The sequence below is a fragment of the Pseudophryne corroboree genome, chromosome 3, assembly GCF_028390025.1.
Source record: "Pseudophryne corroboree isolate aPseCor3 chromosome 3, aPseCor3.hap2, whole genome shotgun sequence".
NCBI classification, from domain to species: domain Eukaryota; kingdom Metazoa; phylum Chordata; class Amphibia; order Anura; family Myobatrachidae; genus Pseudophryne; species Pseudophryne corroboree.
This window is the reverse complement of record NC_086446.1, coordinates 226,222,800-226,246,867: the sequence shown is the minus strand read 5'-3', so window position 1 is coordinate 226,246,867 and position 24,068 is coordinate 226,222,800. Positions and strand designations below refer to the sequence as shown.

The 24,068-nt window shown below is 44.7% G+C and overlaps 1 protein-coding gene across 2 annotated transcripts in view; it reads left to right on the top strand.

Moving 5' to 3' along the window:
• Window positions 1-24,068, top strand: part of RGR (retinal G protein coupled receptor) — a 51,901-nt gene that overhangs the window by 15,523 nt on the left and 12,310 nt on the right. For both annotated transcript variants that reach the window (XM_063958863.1, XM_063958864.1), the window contains exons 3-5: window positions 902-1,023; window positions 7,115-7,268; window positions 21,115-21,232. In XM_063958863.1, the coding sequence (XP_063814933.1) occupies window positions 902-1,023; window positions 7,115-7,268; window positions 21,115-21,232 (394 nt within the window). The remainder of the gene's footprint in view (window positions 1-901; window positions 1,024-7,114; window positions 7,269-21,114; window positions 21,233-24,068) is intronic.

Here is a 24,068-nt window from a genome sequence, read left to right as displayed (position 1 = left end):
ATTTAGTGCCCCCCCCCTCTCTTGTTTTACCCTGTTTCTGTTGTGCAGGATTGCAGGGGAGAGTCAGGGAGCCTTCCTCCAACGGAGCTGTGAGGAAAAAATGGCGCTTGTGTGCTGAGGAGATAGGCTCCGCCCCTTTTTCGGCGGCCTTTCTCCCGCTTTTTTGTGGAAAACTGGCAGGGGTTAAATACATCCATATAGCCCAGGAGCTATATGTGATGCATTTTTTTGCCATCCAAGGTGTATTATATTGCCCTCAGGGCGCCCCCCCCCAGCGCCCTGCACCCTCAGTGACCGGAGTGTGAAGTGTGCTGAGAGCAATGGCGCACAGCTGCGGTGCTGTGCGCTACCTTATTGAAGACAGGACGTCTTCTGCCGCCGATTTTCCGGACCTCTTCACTCTTCTGGCTCTGTAAGGGGGCCGGCGGCGCGGCTCTGGGACCCATCCATGGCTGGGCCTGTGATCGTCCCTCTGGAGCTAATGTCCAGTAGCCTAAGAAGCCCAATCCACTCTGCACGCAGGTGAGTTCGCTTCTTCTCCCCTTAGTCCCTCGATGCAGTGAGCCTGTTGCCAGCAGGTCTCACTGAAAATAAAAAAACCTATTTAAACTTTTACTCTAAGCAGCTCAGGAGAGCCACCTAGATTGCACCCTTCTCGTTCGGGCACAAAATCTTAACTGAGGCTTGGAGGAGGGTCATAGGGGGAGGAGCCAGTGCACACCAGCTAGTCCTAAAGCTTTTACTTTGTGCCCAGTCTCCTGCGGAGCCGCTATTCCCCATGGTCCTTTCGGAGTCCCCAGCATCCACTAGGACGTTAGAGAAATAAACAATATTATTATTATTATTATTATTATTATCATTATTAACTTGAGTGTGCCTTTGTATTTTTAATTTGTAACAGGTACTGGCCCTATGGGTCAGAGGGATGCCAAATTCATGGATTCCAGGGATTTGTTGCAGCGCTGTCCAGTATCAGTTCCTGTGCTGCAATAGCATGGGATCGTTATCACCAGTACTGTACTCGTAAGTGTGTAGACTAATACCCATCACATGCATGTGCTCCCCATAGGTTCGGTACTGTGTTTACCTTATATGTTCTGTAAGGAAATGCCACAGGTTTTTTCCTCCTCACATGTTAGAATATATTTCCCTATTTTAGGGACAGATTATTGCGCTTAAACGTGACTATCATCTATACAAGTGTTTAAATATGTGCCCCTCCAACTTGTTTTCCCCTTAAAGCAACTTTATTTTATACTGCCTAACTACACAGTACAGCTTATCTTTGTCCACACGGTCTTAAGTTTGTACTTCATTGAGTGACCAGTTATCAAGGGTATTGCCAAAACACTGACTGGTGACGATTATGGATCATCGTTACTGCATACAGAAAATGATGTCACTTGCGCAAGGGGAAATACTTATCCTACTTGTATGTATGTAAATGCTAGAAGCCTAACAGGTAAAAGAGGGAAATAGATGTCTTTGCCACAAGCAAACCGTACGATAGTAAAGGCATTACTGAAACCTGGTGGGACGAATATCATGATTGGTCAGTTAATATGGAGGGTTATATGCTGTTCAGGAGAGATAGATCAAACAAACAAACAAACAAACAAACAAACAGGGTGGAGCGGTATGTCTTTATGTAAAGCCGTTTTTTAAAACCTGATATAAGGAAAGATATTCATGAGGAAACTGCAAACACTGTTGAGACGCTATGGGTTGAAATTGCATGCGGGGGAAAGGGAAAGAAAAAGATAGAATTGGGGCTATGCTACAAGCCCCCTGGTATTAATGTGTCTGACGAGGAAATGTTGCTGAAGCAAACTGATAAAGCGGTGGGAGTAGGTGACGTAATAGTGATGGGGGATTTCAACTATCCGGAGATAAATTGGACAAACGATTCATGTGATACTGCTAGGGGTAATTTGTTTTTAAACACACTAAATGATAACTACTTCAACTAATCGAGGAGCCAACTAGGTACAATGCAATCTTAGACCTGTTGTTGACAAACAATGGGGATTTGATATCAAATATTATTATATGGGAGCCCATAGGAAACAGCGACCACAATGTGGTCACATTCAATATCAATTTTCCTAAGCAGTCCTATATCGGTTCAACTAGGACTCTGAACTTTAGCAAAGCCAACTTGGACATGATGACGGAAGCTTTAAGGGACACTGAATGGGAACTTTTGTTTCAGGGAAAAAAACACTACAGACAAATGGGAGGTGTTAAAAATCGCTGCTCGATGAGATTACTCGTAAATTTATTCCCATGGGCAGCAAACAAAGGACTAAAAACTCCAAACCAATGTGGCTTAGCAAAAATATCAAGTTACTAATGGCCAAAAAAGCAGAGCATTAAAAAAATACAAATCAGACGGGAAGACAGAGTCATTCCAGTAATATAAGGTTTGCAACAAAATATGCAAAAAAGAAATAAGAGTGGCTAAAGTAGAAACTGAAAAGCTAGTAGCAAAGGAAAGTAAATCAAACCCCAACAATTTTTGTAAATATATCAACAGCAAAAGATTAAAGAAGGAGAGTATAGGCCCTTTAAAGGACAAATTGGGAGTCTTAATCAAAAACGATAACAACATAGTGGATAAGTTAAACAAGTTTTTCTCATCTGAATTTACAATAGAGGACCAGATGCATGAGATGCATGAACTTACACCCAACCTCAAGTAAAGATAATGTCCCACTGATAACGGCTTATTTAAGTGAGGAGGAAGTCTGTGACCGATTAAACAAAACTAAGATTAACAAGTCACCTGGTCCATACGGTATTCACCCAAGGGTTCTAATGGAGCTACACTCCGAATTAGCAAGACCTCTATTTTTAATCTTCAATGATTCATTTTCATCAGGTATGGTTCCCAAAGACTGGTGCATAGCGGAAATAGTGGCAATCTTCAAAAGGAAGTAACGCTGAACCAGGCAATTATAGACCAGTTAGTCTTACATCTATAGTGGGGAAAGTGCTAGAAAGCATTCTAAGGGATAGCATACAGAAAATCCTTGAAGCCAAAAAGATTATTATTAAGATCCAACATAAATTTGTGAAGGATAGATCATGTCAAACAAACTTACTAGGCTTTTATGAAGTTAGTGCGACCCTTGATCAGGGTAAGGAAGTGAATGTAATCTTTTCAGACTTTGCTAAGGCTTTCGACACAGTGCCACACATGAGACTTATCTATAAGTTACAAAAATTGGGGCTAGGGAGCACAATATGCACTTGGGTTAGAAATTGGTTAGATAATAGGGAGCAGCGCATTGTGGTAAGTGGATCTTTTTTAAATTGGACTGAAGTACTAAGTGGAGTGCCACAAGGGTCTGTACTTGGACCACTATTGTTCAACATTTTCATTAACGATCTAGCAGAAGGTCTAGAGAGCATGGTGTAAATTTTTGCAGACGATACCAAACTATGTAAGGTTATAAATTCTGAGGGAGATGCGGAGTCTCTCCAGAACGATTTATTCAAACTGGAAGCAAAATGGAGAATGAGTTTCAATACAAACAAGTGCAAGGTAATGCACCTGGGTAGCAAGAACAAAAATATCACCTACATACTAAATGGGGTGGGGTTAGGGACTCTATACTGGAAAAAGACTTAGGTGTTCACATAGATAACAAACTTAGCAGCAGCACCCAATGTAGGATCGCAGCAAAAAAGGCAAACAAGGTACCAGCATGCATAAAGAGGGGTATTGATGCAAGGGATGAGAGTGTTATACTCCCATTATATAAATCCCTAGTGAGGCCCCATCTGGAATACTGCGCACAATTTTGGGCACCTTACTACAAAAAGGATATCCTGGAACTAGAAAAGGTTCAGAGACGGCGACCAAACTAACTAAGGGATGGAAACGCTGGAATACCAGGAAAGACTTGCAAGGCTTAACATGTTCACACTGGAAAAGAGGAGATTAAGAGGAGACATGATCAACATTTATAAATATTTAAGGGGACAATACACAGAGCTTGCGGGGGATCTGTTTTTGGTAAGATCAACACAGAAGACACATGGACAGGAGGAGAGGAGATTCTGCACACAAAGGCGAAAAGGTTTTTTCACAGTAAGGACGAGTTTGGAATTCCCTGCCTGAGAGAGTAGTGATGGCAGACTCGGTCAATACTTTTAAGAATGGGCTAGATAAATTCCTAATGGATAATGATAGATTATGCACTATAGTTATAATAAAAAGCTATAATAAAATTAGGAAATACAACACAACGGCAGACTTTATCAAACAGTTAAAACTACTTATGAAAATAATACAGAGTAGGAGAACACTAATAGGTTGAACTCGATGGACTAATGGCCTTTTTTAACCTCATAAACTATGTTACTATGTTACCAGCCTGTCAAAATGACGGAACAAATTAACAGTAATGTCAGCGCTGGCGGCTGTGCGTGCCTGAACGGAACAACACTTGAATTGTTCTATCAGGCACCATCTCGTGGTCACCAGCGTGCAAAGAACTTCAATTCCCCCCATAGAGGTGAAGAGCAGCAATAGCCTTTTATTATAGAGGATGTACCAAAAAGGTTTAGTTATATATCGATGTTTGCATCCATCTACAGAAGAAGTTATTTTATTGATTTTCTTAGGAACCATCTGAAGCCTATATCTAAAATTATGTGCTTCAGCGATCAGAAATGAATAAATCACATACTGTACCATCACCAACTTCCTCCTAAAATAATTCAAAGCAGGAATCCGACATAGAAATGTATTTCTTTTCCTTAGTCAGCAAGTTAATCACATTTTTAAAATATTAAGAGCCATTTTCTCCTACATCTGCCTATAAATCATTCCTTTTTAATACTACTTTGAATATCATTACGTCTAGCACCAGGACTTCTTCTTTCTTACTTTGGAGGGTAACCAGTTATGGCTGAGAGGCACAGACCTAGGTCAAAACGTATGGATTGTGGAAAGTACCAATGTTTTGGTGATTTAGCAGTGCAATTAAAAGCACTCACAGGCTTATTAGTTACAGTAGGTCCTGGGGTGGCAGAGGGGAAAGTAGGAGGTAAAGTCATGGTACAAACAGAGCTGAAAATTGATGTGCCAAAATCTCTCTTGCTCACTACTTTGCGTGCTATGTGCCTGTTGTTGCCATGGAAATCACATTACACCTTAGAATTAATAACGTTCTAAGGGGGCAATTCAGCATGAGTTGCAAAAGTGCTAAAATCACTATTTGGTGATGTTAACACTTGCGCACGTGCACTAGGACTTAAACTGTGTCTAAGTCCTGTTGTGGGATGGTGACGGGGAGTCGATGATGCCTCCTGTGGGTATCGACGCACCATGTGGGGCGCATGGTCCAGACAATGATAGCGTGTCAGGACTGTTTGTGGGGTGGGCTGCGCTGGCTGCGTGACATCACACAGCCGATGCGACCCAAAAGATGGCAGCCCTCTGCCTGCCTACGCAGCTAGGCTGCATAGGCAGGGGACTACCCTTATCATGCGAGGGGTTCGCCGCTTAGCAAAGTGCTCGCATGTTAGTGGGGGGGGGGGGGGGAGGCCAGCATATGGGGCGGAATTACCCTTTGCTGGGTGTCCCCTCGCAGGTCAGTGTAAAGGGTTGTAGTTGTGCAAATCCATGCTGAATCATGCCCTAAATGCATAAACCAAGGACAAAGAAAAATGACCAAGCTGCTTCTTATAGCCTGCTACTGAATTACACCTCATTCTTTCCATTGAACTGCAGAACTGTATTTTGGAAATATATGAATATTCTCACTTTCCTGTATGCTGCCACTGATATTTTACATGAAACACATAGTACACAGGAGCGCATTAAGAGAGGAGGAGGCCCTTATGCAGTCTCTATACAGGCTCCCTTGCCTCTAGCTGGCAAAGCAATGGACTGGGGGCACTAGGAGACCCTAGAGCCTTCCCAGAGTCCAGTGTGCATGCGCAGGGTCTCCAGGAAAATGGCACGGCTGACATTTTCCCAGTGGTTTTCTTACTGCACATTAGTGAAATGTTAGGAAAATGGCCACTTCACCACTATCCTGGTGTTTTCTGCAGCGCTGCTGCTGCTGCTAAGGTAGGACTCCGCAAGATAAGTACTGAAAACATGGGTGCAGGGTGTGCACCCATTTTATATATATATATATATATATATATATACATATACACACACACACACACACACACACACACACACACACACACACACACACACACATATATATATATATATATATATATATATATATATATATATGTACACACACACATGCCAGTGTACAGACAAAAGAAATACAATTTTGCAATGTTTGTAAAACTTGTTAATGAACTAACCAACTTACAGTAAGTCCCATAATTGTACATACCATTTTATATTGCTTACTAGAACTATAGCACATGAAAGGACAGTACAGTAAAGTAAACTGCAAAAGTAGTAACTCCAATTGAGAAGAGCTACAAATATGAAAGAACCTCCCATCCTCAGCCTCCAATCTCAGGGTCTAAATGGATTACAATTGGAAAACAAAATGCAATTTGTATTGTACAAACTCCAAATTTGGCACGTTTTTATAAGATGATTATGATGATAGTAATAACAACAAAGGGAAGGAATAACCAAAGGCCATGAACTTATCCCACATAACGATCATACCCAAAATAACCTTAGGGTACTACACCTGATGAAGCCGCTATAAATAAGATAGAAAAGTGATGGTTTTAAAATGATAAGTTGAAGCAAATGTAACAAACAGCTGTATCTATGCTAATGGGAGCATATATAACTGGATCTCTCCTGATGGCTAACCTCCCAGCATCCTTTTATTACAAAATATATGATATTCTAACACATACTGTAAAAAAATAAATGAACCTCCAACAAAATATATTGTGCTGTTTTGTTTTTTGGTAATTAATATGCATACACCTGTTTACACATATTCAACATATTGCACGGATTGTGGTCACCTCATGCAAATGCCTCAGAAGACAGCATTAAGACCCCTACTGTATTCTAGTAGTAAATAAAGTAGCACCATCCATACACTTATTTGTACACCTGGCCCAGCCATTTCACATGTTCATTCATTCCTAATAACCTTTGCAGGTAGCAAGCTACATTGGAGCACATCAATATCAGTAGTGATGTTTGTCTGGGGCTTCTCTGCTTTCTGGTCCATGATGCCACTCTTTGGATGGGGTGAATATGACTACGAACCTTTAAGAACGTGCTGCACATTGGATTACTCTAAAGCTGATAGGTAAGTCTCCCCTGGAAACTCTCCTTTATTTCTCCTCTCTATTTTTTTCCATCTGTATTCTGAAATGTTTACCTTTAATAAAATGAAAAAAATATATGGTACACTGGTGAGAGTTTCAGATTTAAACAATTGTGTTAGAAGCACTTGTAAAGTGATAAAATGGAGATATGTTTGTTCCAGGTTTCTGGCCTATGTATTTTAAACCCCCACGAAAAGGCTGTTTCTGCTTAACAGACTTGGGGGTACATTTACTAAGCAGTGATAAGAGCGGAGAAGTGAGCCAGTGGAGAAAATTCCCCATCAACCAATCGGCAGCTCTGTATCATTTTATAGTATGCAAATTATAGATGTTACTTCAGTGCTGATTGGTTGCCATGGGCAACTTCTCCACTGGCTCACTTCTTTGCTGTTATCACTGCTTAGTAAATGTACCCCTTGATTAGTTATTTTTTTTACTAAAAGCCAGATAAGGGGTCCTGAGAATATGGGTGTGAGAGAGACGTGAGGGCTCCACCCATAAAGTCCATATCAGATTCTTAGGCCTTCAGCCTGGGAGCAGGCTAATGTAAGAGGCTGATATAAGCTGTTTCAGGGCTTGGCTCAGGGTCTCACTACCTGGGAAAACAGGCAGCAAGTCTATTATGAGACACTGATTTACTGACTGTTAGTACTGTGCATTTGCCTGTTTGTGGCAGGGCCATTAGGTCCTATCTTTTTGAAAGAGGGTAGATTGCATAAAAACCCGGGACTGGTGTGCTGTTTTCCTAGCTGCTGTGTGTTTAGAGATGCCCATCTACCCCAGGAAAGGGCACCCCTATCCTGATCTCCTCACACAATGATAACTGGTAAATCGAACAATCTGAGTTTATGTGGCAGAAAATATTTTAGGATGTGTTCTTGTTATAAGTTAAAACCAGTATCATTGTTTTGTTTTTTGTTTTAAATCTGGATTACCGGTATGTATATTGTTGTAATATTGTCTTTGGTGCTCAATAAAAACAGATTACAAAAATAGAGGAAAATATTTTAGGACAGGTATTTAGGTCAGCAAATTGTCAACAACCCAATCAGATTTGCATCATACTTGCCGACATTCTGGATGCTCTCTGTGGGAGAGAGCAGCCAGGTCGGCTCAGCAGGGGGGCAGGGAAGGGCTGTGACGTGGGGAGGGGGTGGACCGGAGGCGGGACGAGGGTGGAGTTACCGTGGCACATCCTTTAAGCCACGCCCCCTCTCTGTAATGCCGCGATCCCCGGCATTACATTGCAGGGGGCGTGGCTATGATGGCGCGATTCAGCAAGAATCGCGTCATCAACTGCCCGGACCGCCCACTTTACACACTAAGTGGGCGGACGGGCAGGGGGACCCCTGATTCCGGGAGACTTGCCTGCTCTTCCGGGGGGGCGGGAGGGTCACCCGATTTTCGGGAGCCTCCCGGCCATTCCGGGAGAGTAGGCAAGTATGATTTGCATGCTGCTATAATATAGAGGCAATCTTAGCATGGAAAAAACATACTCTTATAATAAAATGAAGCATTACAGACCACACTCAAGATGTATTGGATAATAAAAGCTTGAGATCTTTTATACATGTATACACAGTAACTGAAGAGAATCTTAATAACTTTTTTTTATTTTTGCAGTAAGGGGTACTTTATTTCCTATTATTATTATTATTACATTTTATTTATAGGGCGCCACAAGTGTTTCGCAGCGCCGTACAAAGGACAGTACAGGGAGACAAAACTTAGCATAACAGTAAATAAATAACAAAAATGGAGTGCAGGTAACAAAGAGCAACACAGTTCTCAACATAATACAGCTTAGATGTAAGTAGCGAAGGAGTAATCATTGTACTACTTGGGGCTGGCGGCCATAGCTAGAGATGAGCCTTTACCAGCGGGAGAGAAAGCAGGTAAAGGTGGTCGCTGAGTGAAATGTGTCAAGAAGAGGACAAGAGGAAGGAGGGCCCTGCTCTGAAGAGCTAACAATCTAGTGGGGAGGGGCAACAGACCGATGACATGAGGTACAAGCAAGCAGGTAGAAGCCTGATAGTGGTATGCGAGCAAAGCAGAGATGTCCAAGGCATGGGGCAGGGGGCAGGGGGATGGAGGAGCAGCTTAAGGACTAGGTTATGCATTGGAGGGGTACGCTTTGATAAATAGGTGGGTTTTCAATGCCCGTTTGAAGCTTTGCAAGGTCGGGGAGAGTCTAATGGAGCGGGGGAGCGCATTCCACTGAAGGGGTGCAGCACGGGTAAAATCCTGAACTCGTGCATGGGAAGCAGTGATCAAGGCAGAGGAGAGGCGACGGTCATCAGCCGACCGTAGTGGGCGGGAGGGAGTATGAAGGGAGAGGAGGTTGGAGATGTAGGGAGCAGTGGAATTAGAGATGGCCTTGTATGTGAGGGTGAGGAGTTTGAAGAGGATTCTGTAGGGGAATGGGAGCCAGTGTAGATTATGTTGAAGGGGAGTGGCAGAAGTGGAGCGGCGGGAGAGGAAGATGAGCCTAGCTGCAGAGTTGAGGACAGATTGGAGGGGAGCGATGTGGGAGCAAGTGAGGCCAGCGAGGAGCACATTGCAGTAGTCAAGTCGTGAGATGACCAGTGAGTGGATGATAAGTTTAGTTGCACTCTGGGAGAGAAATGGCCTGATGCGCGCAATGTTGCGTAGCTGGAACCGACATGATTGCGCCAGAGCTTGGATGTAGGGTGCAAAGGAGAGGGAGGAGTCAAGAGTAACACCCAGGCAGCGGAGTTGGGGAACAGGGGAGATGATAGTGTTGTCAACAGTGATAGAGATATTTGTAGGGGGTGTTGCTGTGGCTGGGGGAAAGATAATAAGTTCAGTTTTATCCATGTTGAGCTTCAGAGAGCGCTCAGACATCCAGGAGGAGATGGCAGAGAGGCAGCTGGAGACCTGAGAGAGGACAGAGGGGGACAGATCAGGAGAGGAGAGGTAGAGTTGTGTGTCATCAGCATAGAGGTGGTATTGAAGGCCAAATGAGTTAATGAGCGCACCCAGGGAAGAGGTGTAGAGGGAGAACAGAAGGGGGCCTAGGACAGAACCCTGAGGGACACCAACAGGAAGGATGGAAGGGTGTGAGGTGGTTCCGGAGGCAGACACAGAGAAGGAGCGGTTAGTGAGGTATGAGGTAAACCAGTCAAGGACGGTGCTAGAGAGGCCAACATTTTGAAGTGTGCGGAGGAGGAGAGGGTGATCCACGGTGTCAAAGGCAGCAGAGAGGTCCAGAAGGATGAGCAAAGAGAAGTGGCCCTTGGATTTGGCCGAAAGCAGGTCACTGGTGACTTTCACCAGGGCAGTCTCGGTGGAGTGGAGTGGGCGAAAGCCAGATTGTAGTGGATCAAGGATGGAATGGTCAGAGAGGTAGCTTGTGAGACGGCTGTAGACCAGTCGTTCAAGTAGTTTGGAGGCGAAAGGGAGAAGAGAGATGGGGCGGTAGCTAGTGAGTGATGAAGGGTCGAGGTTGGCTTTTTTGAGAATAGGGGACACCAGAGCATGTTTGAAGGGTGCAGGAAAGATGCCAGTAGAGAGCGATAGGTTAAAGAGGTGAGCAAGGTGGGAGCAGGCAGTTGGGGGGAGGGAGCGGAGAAGACGGGAGGGGAGGGGGTCCAAGTGGCAGGTTGTGGGGGGAGAGGATAAGATGAGGGAGTGGACTTCCTTGTCTGAGGTGGGACGGAAGCAGGACAGGGTGGGATAGATGGGCGGGAGGGATGGTGTGAGCAGAGGTGCAGCGGAAGGGTGACGGGAGGAGATGTAATTTTGAATATCCTCAATTTTGGAGATGAAGAAGGAGGCAAAGTCAGTGGGAGTGAGGGAAGAGGGGAGGGGTGGAGGAGGGGGGCGAAGGAGAGTGTTGAAAGTTTCAAAGAGTCGGCGTGGACTGGAGGACTGAGAAGAGATGAGTGTTTTGAAGAAGGATTGCTTGGCGAGAGAAAGAGCAGAGCTGTAGGAAGAGAGGATAAACTTGAAATGGACAAAGTCAGCCAGAGAGTGGGATCTCCTCCAGGAGCGTTCTGCAGACCGTGAACATTTTTGTAGGAATCGTGTGAGTTTGGTGTGCCATGGTTGGGGTTTGGAGCGGCGGAGGGGGACAGATGAGAGGGGGGCCACAGAGTCAAGAGCAGCAGTAAGGGAAGAGTTATAGACGGAGGCTGCCTGGTTGGGACAAGTCATAGTGGAAAGAGGAGAGAGGGAGGTCTCGAGGGAGGACACAATAGTGGGGTTGAGGGACCCGAGATTGCGTCTGGTGATGGTGGGTCTGGGTGTGGAGCAGAGAGGGGAAGATGAGAGGGTGAAAGAAAGCAGATGGTGGTCAGAGAGAGGGAAGGAAGAGTTAGAGAAATCAGAGAGATCACATCGGTGGGTGAAGACAAGGTCGAGGGAGTGGCCGAGATTGTGGGTAGGGGTGGTGGACCATTGGGAAAGTCCAAAGGAGGTGGAAAGAGCAAGAAGGTTAGAGGAAGCTGCATTAGTGATGTCGATAGGGATGTTAAAGTCACCGAGGATGATAGAGGGGAGGTCGGAGGAGAGAAAGTGGGGAAGCCAGGCAGCAAAGTTGTCAAGGAAAGGTGTACAGCGGCCGGGGGGGCGGTAGATCACTGCCACATGGAGGTGAATGGGGTAGAAGAGGCGGATAGTGTGGACCTCAAAGGTGGAGAAGGTGAGGGAGGGCTCAGGTGGGATGACGCGAAAGGTGCAGTTAGGGGAGAGAAGAATGCCCACACCTCCACCCTGGCGGCCATCAGGTCTGACCGCGTGGGTGAAGGAGAGGCCTCCGTAGGAGAGGGCAGCAGGGGAGGTGGTGTCAGAGGAGGAGAGCCAGGTTTCAGTGATGACCCATGTTTCAATATGAAACAAAACAAGTACTTGAATGAGGTGATAAATATGAGTTTTGCCTTCGCTCTATCACGCATTCCACTGTAGCACACTTTCAAAGAGTCAAGTGACAGAACTTGTTACTTTAGGGTCTAGTTTACTTATTCATCTAACACTATGAACCAGAAGTGCAGGATTAACAGGGCACGTAGTGCTGTCACCCAGGGGGCTACACACATGTAGGGGCATCCACACACAGCTACACCACCTTTGTGGGGGGCGCCACTGGCATATTAATAATGGGTGCAGAGTGTGCGGTGCACACGGGTACCCTGGGGTGCTGGGGGTCCGATACTGCACATCCTGCACCCATTTAATTGAAATACTTAGCCTCCAGAGTCCTGCAGCGCAGCAGCAGCACTGCCGAAATCATTGGGAAAATGGTGCAGCGCCATTTTTCCCGATAAGACGCGCATGCGCAGTAAGAAAATCACTGGGAAAATGTCCGCCGCGCCATTTTCCCGGAGATCTACACATGCGCTGTAGACTCTGGGACAGTGGTAGGGTCCCCTAGGGACCCTAGTGCCCACAGTCTACACAGCGCTGCCGGCTAGAGAGGAGGGGGCCCAGCCGGAGCATGCACACGGGCCTCCTCCTCTCTAGAAACGCCCCTGGGGGGCACTGTAGCATAATGGGAACTGGGAGTTCTGTGTTGCACAATATGATCTGGGAGCACTACAGTATGTTCAATCCATTTGTGCTGCTGGGAGTATTTACACATAATACTTTTTAATAATGATGAGCGGGTTCGGTTTCTCGGAAACCGAACCCCCCCGAACTTCACCCATTTTACACGGGTCCGAGGCATACTCGGATTCTCCCGTATGGCTCGGTTAACCGGAGCGCGCCCGAACGTCATCATCCCGCTGTCGGATTCTCGCGAGAATCGGATTCTATATAAGCAGCCGCGCGTCGCCGCCATTTTCACTCGTGCATTGGAAATGTTAGGGAGAGGACGTGGCTGGCGTCCTCTCCGTTTATTCATTGTTGATGCAAATATTTGTGCTTGCTTAGTTATATCTTAATTGTGGGGACTGGGGAGCAGCTGTATATTAATATAGGAGGAGTACAGTGCAGAGTTTTGCTGATCAGTGACCACCAGTTTTATCCGTTCTCTGCCTGAAAAAAACGCTCCTTATTATCTGTGCTCAGTGTGCTGCATATATCTGTGCTCACACTGCTTTATTGTGGGGACTGGGGACCAGCAGTATTATATAGGAGGAGTACAGTGCAGAGCTTTGCTGACAGTGACCACCAGTATACGTTGTCTGCCTGAAAAACACTCCATATCTGTGCTCAGTGTGCTGCTTTACTGTGGGGACTGGGGACCACCAGTATAATATTATATAGGAGGAGTACAGTGCAGAGTTTTGCTGATCAGTGACCACCAGTATACGTTGGCTGCCTGAAAAACACTCCATATCTGTGCTGCATTGTAGACAGTATACAGTAGGAGTACAGTGCATAATTTTGCTGACCACCAGTATATAATATATAGGAGTACGGTACAGAAGGCCACTGCTGTACCTACCTCTGTGTCGTCAAGTATACTATCCATCCATACCTGTGGTGCATTTCAGTTTTGCACAGTTTGCTGACCACCAGTATATAATATATAGCATTACGGTACAGTAGGCCACTGCTGTACCTACCTCTGTGTCGTCAAGTATACTATCCATCCATACCTGTGGTGCATTTCAGTTTTGCACAGTTTGCTGACCACCAGTATATAATATATAGCATTACGGTACACTAGGCCACTGCTGTACCTACCTCTGTGTCGTCAAGTATACTATCCATCCATACCTGTGGTGCATTTCAGTTTTGCACAGTTTGCTGACCACCAGTATATAATATATAGCATTACGGTACAGTAGGCCACTGCTGTACCTACCTCTGTGTCGTCAAGTATACTATCCATCCATACCTGTGGTGCATTTCAGTTTTGCACAGTTTGCTGACCACCAGTATATAATATATAGCATTACGGTACAGTAGGCCACTGCACTACCGTACCTACCTCTGTGTCGTCAAGTATACTATCCATCCATACCTGTGGTGCATTTCAGTTGTACGCAGTATAAATAGTAGTAGGCCATTGCTATTGATACTGGCATATAATTCCACACATTAAAAAATGGAGAACAAAAATGAGGATGTTAAAATAGGGAAAGATCAAGATCCACTTCCACCTCGTGCTGAAGCTGCTGCCACTAGTCATGGCCGAGACGATGAAATGCCATCAACGTCGTCTGCCAAGGCCGATGCCCAATGTCATAGTAGAGAACATGTAAAATCCAAAAAACAAAAGTTCAGTAAAATGACCCAAAAATCAAAATTGAAAGCGTCTGATGAGAAGCGTAAACTTGCCAATATGCCATTTACGACACGGAGTGGCAAGGAACGGCTGAGGCCCTGGCCTATGTTTATGGCTAGTGGTTCAGATTCACATGAGGATGGAAGCACTCATCCTCTCACTAGAAAAATGAAAAGACTTAAGCTGGCAAAAGCACAGCAAACAACTGTGCGTTCTTCTAAATCACAAATCCCCAAGGAGAGTCCAATTGTGTCAGTTGCGATGCCTGACCTTCCCAACACTGGACGGGAAGAGCTTGCGCCTTCCACCATTTGCACGCCCCCTGCAAGTGCTGGAAGGAGCACCCGCAGTCCAGTTCCTGATAGTCAAATTGTAGATGTCACTGTTGAAGTACACCAGGATGAGGATATGGGTGTTGCTGGCGCTGGGGAGGAAATTGACAAGGAGGATTCTGATGGTGAGGTGGTTTGTTTAAGTCAGGCACCCGGGGAGACACCTGTTGTCCGTGGGACAAATATGGCCATTGACATGCCTGGTCAAAATACAAAAAAAATCAGCTCTTCGGTGTGGAATTATTTCAACACAAATGCGGACAACAGGTGTCAAGCCGTGTGTTGCCCTTGTCAAGCTGTAATAAGTAGGGGTAAGGACGTTAACCACCTAGGAACATCCTCCCTTATACGTCACCTGGACCGCATTCATCAGAAGTCAGTGACAAGTTCAAAACTTTGGATGACAGCGGAAGCAGTCCACTGACCACTAAATCCCTTCCTCTTGTAACCAAGATCCTGCAAACCACACCACCAATTCCCTCGGTGTCAATTTCCACCTTACACAGGAAAGCCAATAGTCCTGCAGGCCATGTCACTGGCAATTCTGACGAGTCCTCTCCTGCCTGGGATTCCTCCGATGCATCCTTGAGTGCAATGCCTGCTGCTGCTGGCGCTGCTGTTGTTGCTGCTGGGAGTCGATCGTCATCCCAGAGGGGAAGTCGGAAGACCACTTGTACTACTTCCAGTAAGCAATTGACTGTCCAACAGTCCTTTGCGAGGAAGATGAAATATCACAGCAGTCATCCTGCTACACAGCGGATAACTCAGGCCTTGGCAGCCTGGGCGGTGAGAAACGTGGTTCCGGGATCCACCGTTAATTCAGAGGCAACTATAGACTTGATTGAGGTACTGGGTTCCCGGTACCAAATACCATCTAGGTTCCATTTCTCTAGGCAGGATATACCGAAAATGTACACAGACCTCAGAAAAAGAGTCACCAGTGTCCTAAAAAATGCAGTTGTACCCAATGTCCACTTAACCACGGACATGTGGACAAGTGTAGCAGGGCAGACTCAGGACTATACGACTATGACAGCCCACTGGGTAGTTGTATTGCCTCCCGCAGCAAGAACAGCAGCGGCGGCACCAGTAGCAGCATCTCGCAAACGCCAACTCGTTCCTAGGCAGGCTACGCTTTGTATCACCGCTTTCCAGAAGAGGCACACAGCTGACAACCTCTTACGGAAACTGAGGAACATCATCGCAAAATGGCTTACCCCAATTGGACTCTCCTGGGGATTTGTGACATCGGACAACGCCAGCAATATTGTGCATTCCAGCACGTCCCATGTTTTGCACATACATTGAATTTGGTGGTGCAGAATTATTTAAAAAACGACAGGGGCGTGCAAGAGATGCTGTCGGTGGCCCGAAGAATTGCGGGCCACTTTCGGCATTCAGCCACCGCGTACCGAAGACTGGAGCACCACCAAACATTCCTGAACCTGCCCTGCCATCATCTGAAGCAAGAGGTGGTAACGAGGTGGAATTCAACCCTCTATATGCTTCAGAGGATGGAGGAGCAGCAAAAGCCCATTCAAGCCTATACATCTGCCCACGATATAGGCAAAGGAGGGGGAATGCACCTGACTCAAGCGCAGTGGAGAATGATTTCAACGTTGTGCAAGGTTCTGCAACCCTTTGAACTTGCCACACGTGAAGTCAGTTCAGACACTGCCAGCCTGAGTCAGGTCATTCCCCTCATCAGGCTTTAGCAGAAAAAGCTGGAGACATTGAAGGAGGAGCTAAAACAGAGCGATTCCGCTAGGCATGTGGGACTTGTGGATGGAGCCCTTAATTCGCTTAACCAGGATTCACGGGTGGTCAATCTGTTGAAATCAGAGCACTACATTTTGGCCACCGTGCTCGATCCTAGATTTAAAACCTACGTTGTATCTTTCTTTCCGGCAGACACAAGTCTGCAGAGGTTCAAAGACCTGCTGGTGAGAAAATTGTCAAGTCAAGCGGAACATGACCCGTCAACATCTCCTCCTTCACATTCTCCCGCAACTGGGGGTGCGGGGAAAAGGCAAAGAATTCCGAGCCCACCCGCTGGCGGTGATGCAGGGCAGTCTGGAGCGAGTGCTGACATCTGGTCCGGACTGAAGGACCTGCCAACGATTAGTGACATGTCGTCTACTGTCACTGCATATGATTCTCTCACCATTGAAAGAATGGTGGAGGATTATATGAGTGACCGCATCCAAGTAGGCACGTCAGACAGTCCGTACGTATACTGGCAGGAAAAAGAGGCAATTTGGAGGCCCTTGCACAAACTGGCTTTATTCTACCTAAGTTGCCCTCCCTCCAGTGTGTACTCCGAAAGAGTGTTTAGTGCAGCCGCTCACCTTGTCAGCAATCGGCGTACGAGGTTACTTCCAGAAAATGTGGAGAAGATGATGTTCATCAAAATGAATTATAATCAATTCCTCCGTGGAGACATTCACCAGCAATTGCCTCCAGAAAGTACACAGGGACCTGAGATGGTGGATTCCAGTGGGGACGAATTTATAATCTGTGAGGAGGGGGATGTACACAGTGAAAGGGGTGAGGAATCGAAGGATGATGATGAGGTGGACATCTTGCCTCTGTAGAGCCAGTTTGTGCAAGGAGAGATTGATTGCTTCTTTTTTGGTGGGGGCCCAAACCAACCAGTCATTTCAGTCACAGTCGTGTGGCAGACCCTGTCGCTGAAATGATGGGTTCGTTAAAGTGTGCATGTCCTGTTTATACAACATAAGAGTGGGTGGGAGGGCCCAAGGACAATTCCATCTTGCACCTCTTTTTTCTTTCATTTTACTTTGCATCATGTGCTGTTTGGGGACAGTTTTTTGGAAGTGCCACCCTGCCTGACACTGCAGTGCCACTCCTAGATGGGCCAGGTGTTTGTGTCGGCCACTTGTGTCGCTTAGCTTAGTCACACAGCAACCTTGGTGCGCCTCTTTTTTTCTTTGCATCATGTGCTGTTTGGGGACAATTATTTTGAAGTGCCATCCTGCCTGACACTGCAGTGCCACTCCTAGATGGACCAGGTGTTTGTGTCGGCCACTTGTGTCGCTTAGCTTAGCCATCCAGCGACCTCGGTGCAAATTTTAGGACTAAAAATAATATTGTGAGGTGTGAGGTGTTCAGAATAGACTGAAAATGAGTGGAAATTATGGTTATTGAGGTTAATAATACTATGGGATCAAAATGACCCCCAAATTCTATGATTTAAGCTGTTTTTGAGGTTTTTTTTGTAAAAAAACACCCGAATCCAAAACACACCCGAATCCGACAAATAATTTTCAGGGAGGTTTTGCCAAAACGCGTCCGAATCCAAAACACGGCCGCGGAACCGAATCCAAAACCAAAACAATAAACCCGAAAAATGTCCGGTGCACATCACTACTTTTTAATAACATTGCGAGCATATCATATTAACAATTTTTTTTGTAGGGGTCCTCACAAGTTGGTTACCCTGGACTCAAACAAACCTTAATATGGCCCTGTGAACCGTGTATTCAAACAGTAAATTAGGTGAGGCAGTGGTATATCTATATTGGGTGCAGGGTGTCTGGTACAGATAGGTCCCCGAGGCAAACCTTGCACCCATTTCTTAATTACTTACCTCTCTGGAGTCCGACATCAGCATGATGGCCATTATCCAAGCATTTTGCACAAAAGCAATCGGAAAATCAGAGAAAAAAGCCACCACGCCAATTTCCCAGAGACCTGCAATGCACAATAGACTCTGGTTAAGCCCCAGAGTCTACTAGTATTCAGAGTCTTCTGGCTGCCGGCAAGAGAGGAAGGGGCCCGGATGGAGACTGAACACTGGCCCCTTCCTTTCTTAATACGTCCCTGGTAAATTCATAACATGCTATAATATCTACTAATACACGCAACCATCCTGTGACCGAATGAGCCAGTTGGGAAAAGACTGATCTGTGCAATAGTTAGGCGAATGGGATATATGATTATTAACCATCCTTTTTATTATAATACAAATGGATTCCTTGTGTGCTATTGACAGTATATAGGAATTCAGAACATGAATTAGTGCTGATATTATTTGTAATTTATAGATTAGTTTTTTTTGTTTTTTTTAATCAGGCTGCTTCCCTCAAAAAAGGCCTCTTGCCACAGCAGGCCTATAGAAATAAATATAAATAGTTGTTGGTTTTTTTTTTTTTTGAGGTGCACTCTTAAATAAATAGGTATTACAGTACCTCTCAGGTACATGTCTATAATTTTCTTGTTCATACAATAATTTTGTGTTTATAAGTTCTTAATAAAAACTGTTTCACCCGGGTTTATAGACATGTAAACCTGTAAAACACTGGACATTTGTTCTATGTAAAAGAGAATGTGTAGGAAATGAACTTTTGAATACATTTTTTATTGTTTTTTAACAATAAAAAGTCTTTTAAATTAAGAGTGTATTCTTGTAAGGTATATTAGTACATCCTCTGTTCACATCTTGAGAGGTAATACCTATTTATTTAAGAGCGCACCTAAAAAAAACAACTATTTACATCCTTTTTATTAATGACCTTAATATTCAACTTTACAAAGTGGAATTAATGTATTAGTGCAGTACTTTGTGATACAACTGCATGTTTTAATTCCCTAGTGATGATAGGTAAGTCTCATCTGGACAGTGGTTTTATTTCTCTTTATTTAGGTTACGTATGTGATCAATTAACAAACTATACTGCATTCCCCTACAGAATCCTCTTCAAACTACTCACCCTCACATACAAGGCCATCTCTAATTCCACTGCTCCCTACATCTCCAACCTCCTTTCCCTTCATACTCCCTCCCACCCCCTACGGTCGACTAATGACCGTCACCTTTCCACCGCCCTGGTCACTGCTTCCCATGCACGAGTTCAGGATTTTGCCCGTGCTGCACCCCTTCAGTGGAACGCACTCCCCCGCTCCATTAGACTCTCCCCAACCTTGCAAAGCTTCAAACGGGCACTAAAAACCCACCTATTCATCAAAGCATACCCTCCCGATGCATAACCCAGTGCTTAAGCCGCGCCTCCACCCCCCTGCCTCATGCCGTGAACATCTCAGCTTTGCTTGCATACTGCCATCAGGCTACCTCCCACTTGCCTGCACCTCTTGTCATCTGTCTGTCGCCCCTCCCCAATAGATTGTTAGCTCTTCAGAGCAGGGCCCTCTTTCCTCTTGTTATCTAAGCCCTCGTCTCAACACATTTCACTCACAGCTCTCCCCTACTCAACGACCATCTTTATCCTGCTAGTAAAGGCTCATCTCCATCTATGGCCACCAGCCTCTAGTAGTACGATGATCACTCCCTCAATACTTACATCTTAGCTGTATTATGTCTTGAGAATGTGTGGTGCTCTGTTACCTGTACTCTATTTCTGTTATTTATTTACTGTAATGTAATGTTTTGTCCCCTGTACTGTCCTTTGTACGGCGCTGCGAAACACATGTGGCGCCTTATAAATAAAATTTAATAATAATAATAATAATAATTTAGAGATTTCAGTCGCAGGAACCTATAAAATAACAGCTCCTTAAACATTCAGTCACTCCAGTCCTTAAGTAAACTGCTGCTCTATTACACTAAGGGCGCTATACAATGGTTCTTGCTCCAGCAGCCACAAGATGGTGTCCAACGAAGCAATTCAATTGTTGCTCCATTTAGGCACAATGGCTGGTGGTGCCGGCATTTCAGCTCGCACTCCCCGGGGCAGGGAAATGAAATGCCCCAAAAGTGACCCATTTGAGCCGTCAAACGGAACTTTTCGTGTTGCACCCTTTATTTTGCAGGTAAACCCAACCTCTATGGGCGAGTTCGGCATGATAAAAGAGATCAATTGAATATCGCAATATAACAATTGATTATTGCTCTAAATGTTTGTTGAAATAAGGCAGAAACATTGTCACAGGGTAAACAACTACTAGTAAATATGGATGACTGCCAAATCCTTCTGAAATGATCAGCCTACAATGTCATCTAGCTTAATTCATGCATATTGACACTGTAACTTGAAATAAATAATCATATATTAAAGGTGACTTCTAAGCTATTTTACATTAATAATAATATGCTAAGCATAGTATTACTAATTATGGGAATGTATATATATGTATATATATATATATATATATATATAGAGAGAGAGAGAGAGAGATAGCATTGCCTAACATTACTTTTTAAACACTTCACCTGCTATTTAGGGCAGTTGTGGTGTACAGTATTTGGAGGTTCCTTCTTATGTCACAGACAGACATATGATTTCATTATTAATGGTTTTTCCTACAATAACTTTTTTGCAGAAACTTCATCTCCTATGTTTTACCAATGGCTTTCTTTGAGTATCTAATCCCCTTGTTTATAATGATGACCGCTTACCAATCCATATTCCAGAAGCTAAGGAAAAGTGGACAGATCAAGGTAATGTTCTTTTCAGCCCAATTATCTCACTGATCCCCTGCATTCTTGGGGCAGCTCATAATAAGCTTGTTGGGAAAACCACAAATAATCCTTGCTCTGTATTTAGTGAATACAATGAATTGTTTCTTTGCAAGTTTTAAGCATTTGAATTTATGCAGATGTAACAACTGGGACATTTATGTAACTTTTACTTTTAGGCTTTGCTTTGAATGCGCTTTCAGTTCTGCGTGACTTTTCACAATAAACTTTGTTTGAGCTCTACCCAGAACTCAGCCACTGACTTGTACTTCTGCAGATACTTTGTCTATTCATGTGAAAACAAAAGGATGATCTGAAAAGCTACACATTAAGTGAAAATGGCAAAGAATAAAAGCAAAACTACTAGGTTTATAAATAGCTAATGTTTAAATGTCATGACTACTAGACAGTGAATGACCAAAAACAGAAAGCTGAAAAAAGTACACCACAAGAAGTTTAGCTGTGTTTTACACAAAATCTGAACAGATTTTACTTTATCTTATTTTGATTTAATGGAATAAAATTAGCATCAACTGCATGGTTTTTGTATATATTGCATAGTAAAGAACATGAATTATAAGATAATATATTTGAATGTAAAAACAAGGAAAAATAATTATATGTAGAGCATAAATGGCTACATACAATATTCAACATAGGGTGAAAAAAGAGAAAAATGTAAAGAAAAAAAAGAGAAAAATGACGTTAAATAATAGGTACGTGTTGAAAATATCTGTACCCGCAGTGCTGACACACAGCTGTGGCCAAGCATGTGGCTTAAATATTGACTCTATGGGGTATACAGGATTTACTAAAGTGCATTTTTTTTTTTTTTTAGAAGTGGAGATGTTAGCCATAGCAACCAATTAGATTCCAGCTATTATCTTCTGGAAGGTGCTAGATCAGTGATAATCAACCTTTTTCAATTCGCGGCACACGGAACAACATTTTAAAATTGCTAAGGCACACCAACAGTACCTCATGGGGAAAAAACCCTCACACTTATTGGCGCCCACTGGGAAATAAAACATACATATAATGGTCTCCACGGGGAAAAAGAATGCACACATTGTCCTCTGCAGTAACTAAACAGACACACTGGACCCCACAGTAATAAAACAAATGCACTGGCCCCCACAGTAACTAAACACATTGGCCCTCACAGTAATTCCACACATTGGCCCCCACAGTAATTCCACACATTGACCCCCTCAGTAATTCTAGACATTGACCCCCCATAGTAATTAAATATACTGGTCTCCATGGGGTAAAAAAACACACACATTGTCCCCGGCAGTATTAGGCAGACACACTGGACCCCACAGTAATAAAACAAATGCACTGGCCCCCATAGTAATTAAACACATTGGTCCTCACAGTAATTCCACACATCGGCCCCCACAGTAATTCCACACATTGGCCCCCACAGTAATTCCACACATTGACACCCCCCCCACCCCCCCCCCCCCTCCCACACACACACACACAGTAACTAAATATATAAAAATACACTGGCCCCTACCTGTGAATCAGTAGCTGTGAAGCTCAGTTTTCCCTCTCCCTGCCTGAGCGGTGCAAGTTTATGCAGCTGGAGTAAGAAGCAAGGAGCACAGTTTTCCCTCTCCCTGCCTGAGCGGTGCAAGTTTATGCAGCTGGAGTAAGAAGCAAGGAGCACAGTTTTCCCTCTCCCTGCCTGAGCGGTGCAAGTTTATGCAGCTGGAGTAAGAAGCAAGGAGCACAGTTTTCCCTCTCCCTGCCTGAGCGGTGCAAGTTTATGCAGCTGGAGTAAGAAGCAAGGAGCACAGTTTTCCCTCTCCCTGCCTGAGCGGTGCAAGTTTATGCAGCTGGAGTAAGAAGCAAGGAACAGCACTAGGCGAGCGGAAGGGTAAGCGAGTAAGCGGAAGAGTCCAGCACTGCCCACAGAAACAGTAGCGGTAGTGATTATGGCGGCAGCCGGCGATCTCTGGTGGCACATAGAAGAAACACTGGCAGCACACACGTGCCATGGCATAGCGGTTGGAAAATGCTGTGCCAGATAAATAAGTAGAATCCTATTGGTTACTATGGGCACCATCTCCACTTCTAAAACCTGCAGTTTAGTAAATATACCCTGACAACTCTGGAAAAAATAAGAATTTACTTACCGATAATTCTATTTCTCGGAGTCCGTAGTGGATGCTGGGGTTCCTGAAAGGACCATGGGGAATAGCGGCTCCGCAGGAGACAGGGCACAAAAGTTAAGCTTTAGGATCAGGTGGTGTGCACTGGCTCCTCCCCCTATGACCCTCCTCCAAGCCTCAGTTAGGATACTGTGCCCGGACGAGCGTACATAATAAGGAAGGATTTTGAATCCCGGGTAAGACTCATACCAGCCACACCAATCACACTGTACAACCTGTGATCTGAACCCAGTTAACAGTATGAAAACAGAGGAGCCTCTGAAAGATGGCTCACTACAACAATAACCCGATTTAGTTAACAATAACTATGTACAAGTATTGCAGATAATCCGCACTTGGGATGGGCGCCCAGCATCCACTACGGACTCCGAGAAATAGAATTATCGGTAAGTAAATTCTTATTTTCTCTATCGTCCTAGTGGATGCTGGGGTTCCTGAAAGGACCATGGGGATTATACCAAAGCTCCCAAACGGGCGGGAGAGTGCGGATGACTCTGCAGCACCGAATGAGAGAACTCCAGGTCCTCCTTAGCCAGGGTATCAAATTTGTAGGATTTTACAAACGTGTTCTCCCCCGACCACGTAGCCGCTCGGCAAAGTTGTAAAGCCGAGACCCCTCAGGCAGCCGCACAAGATGA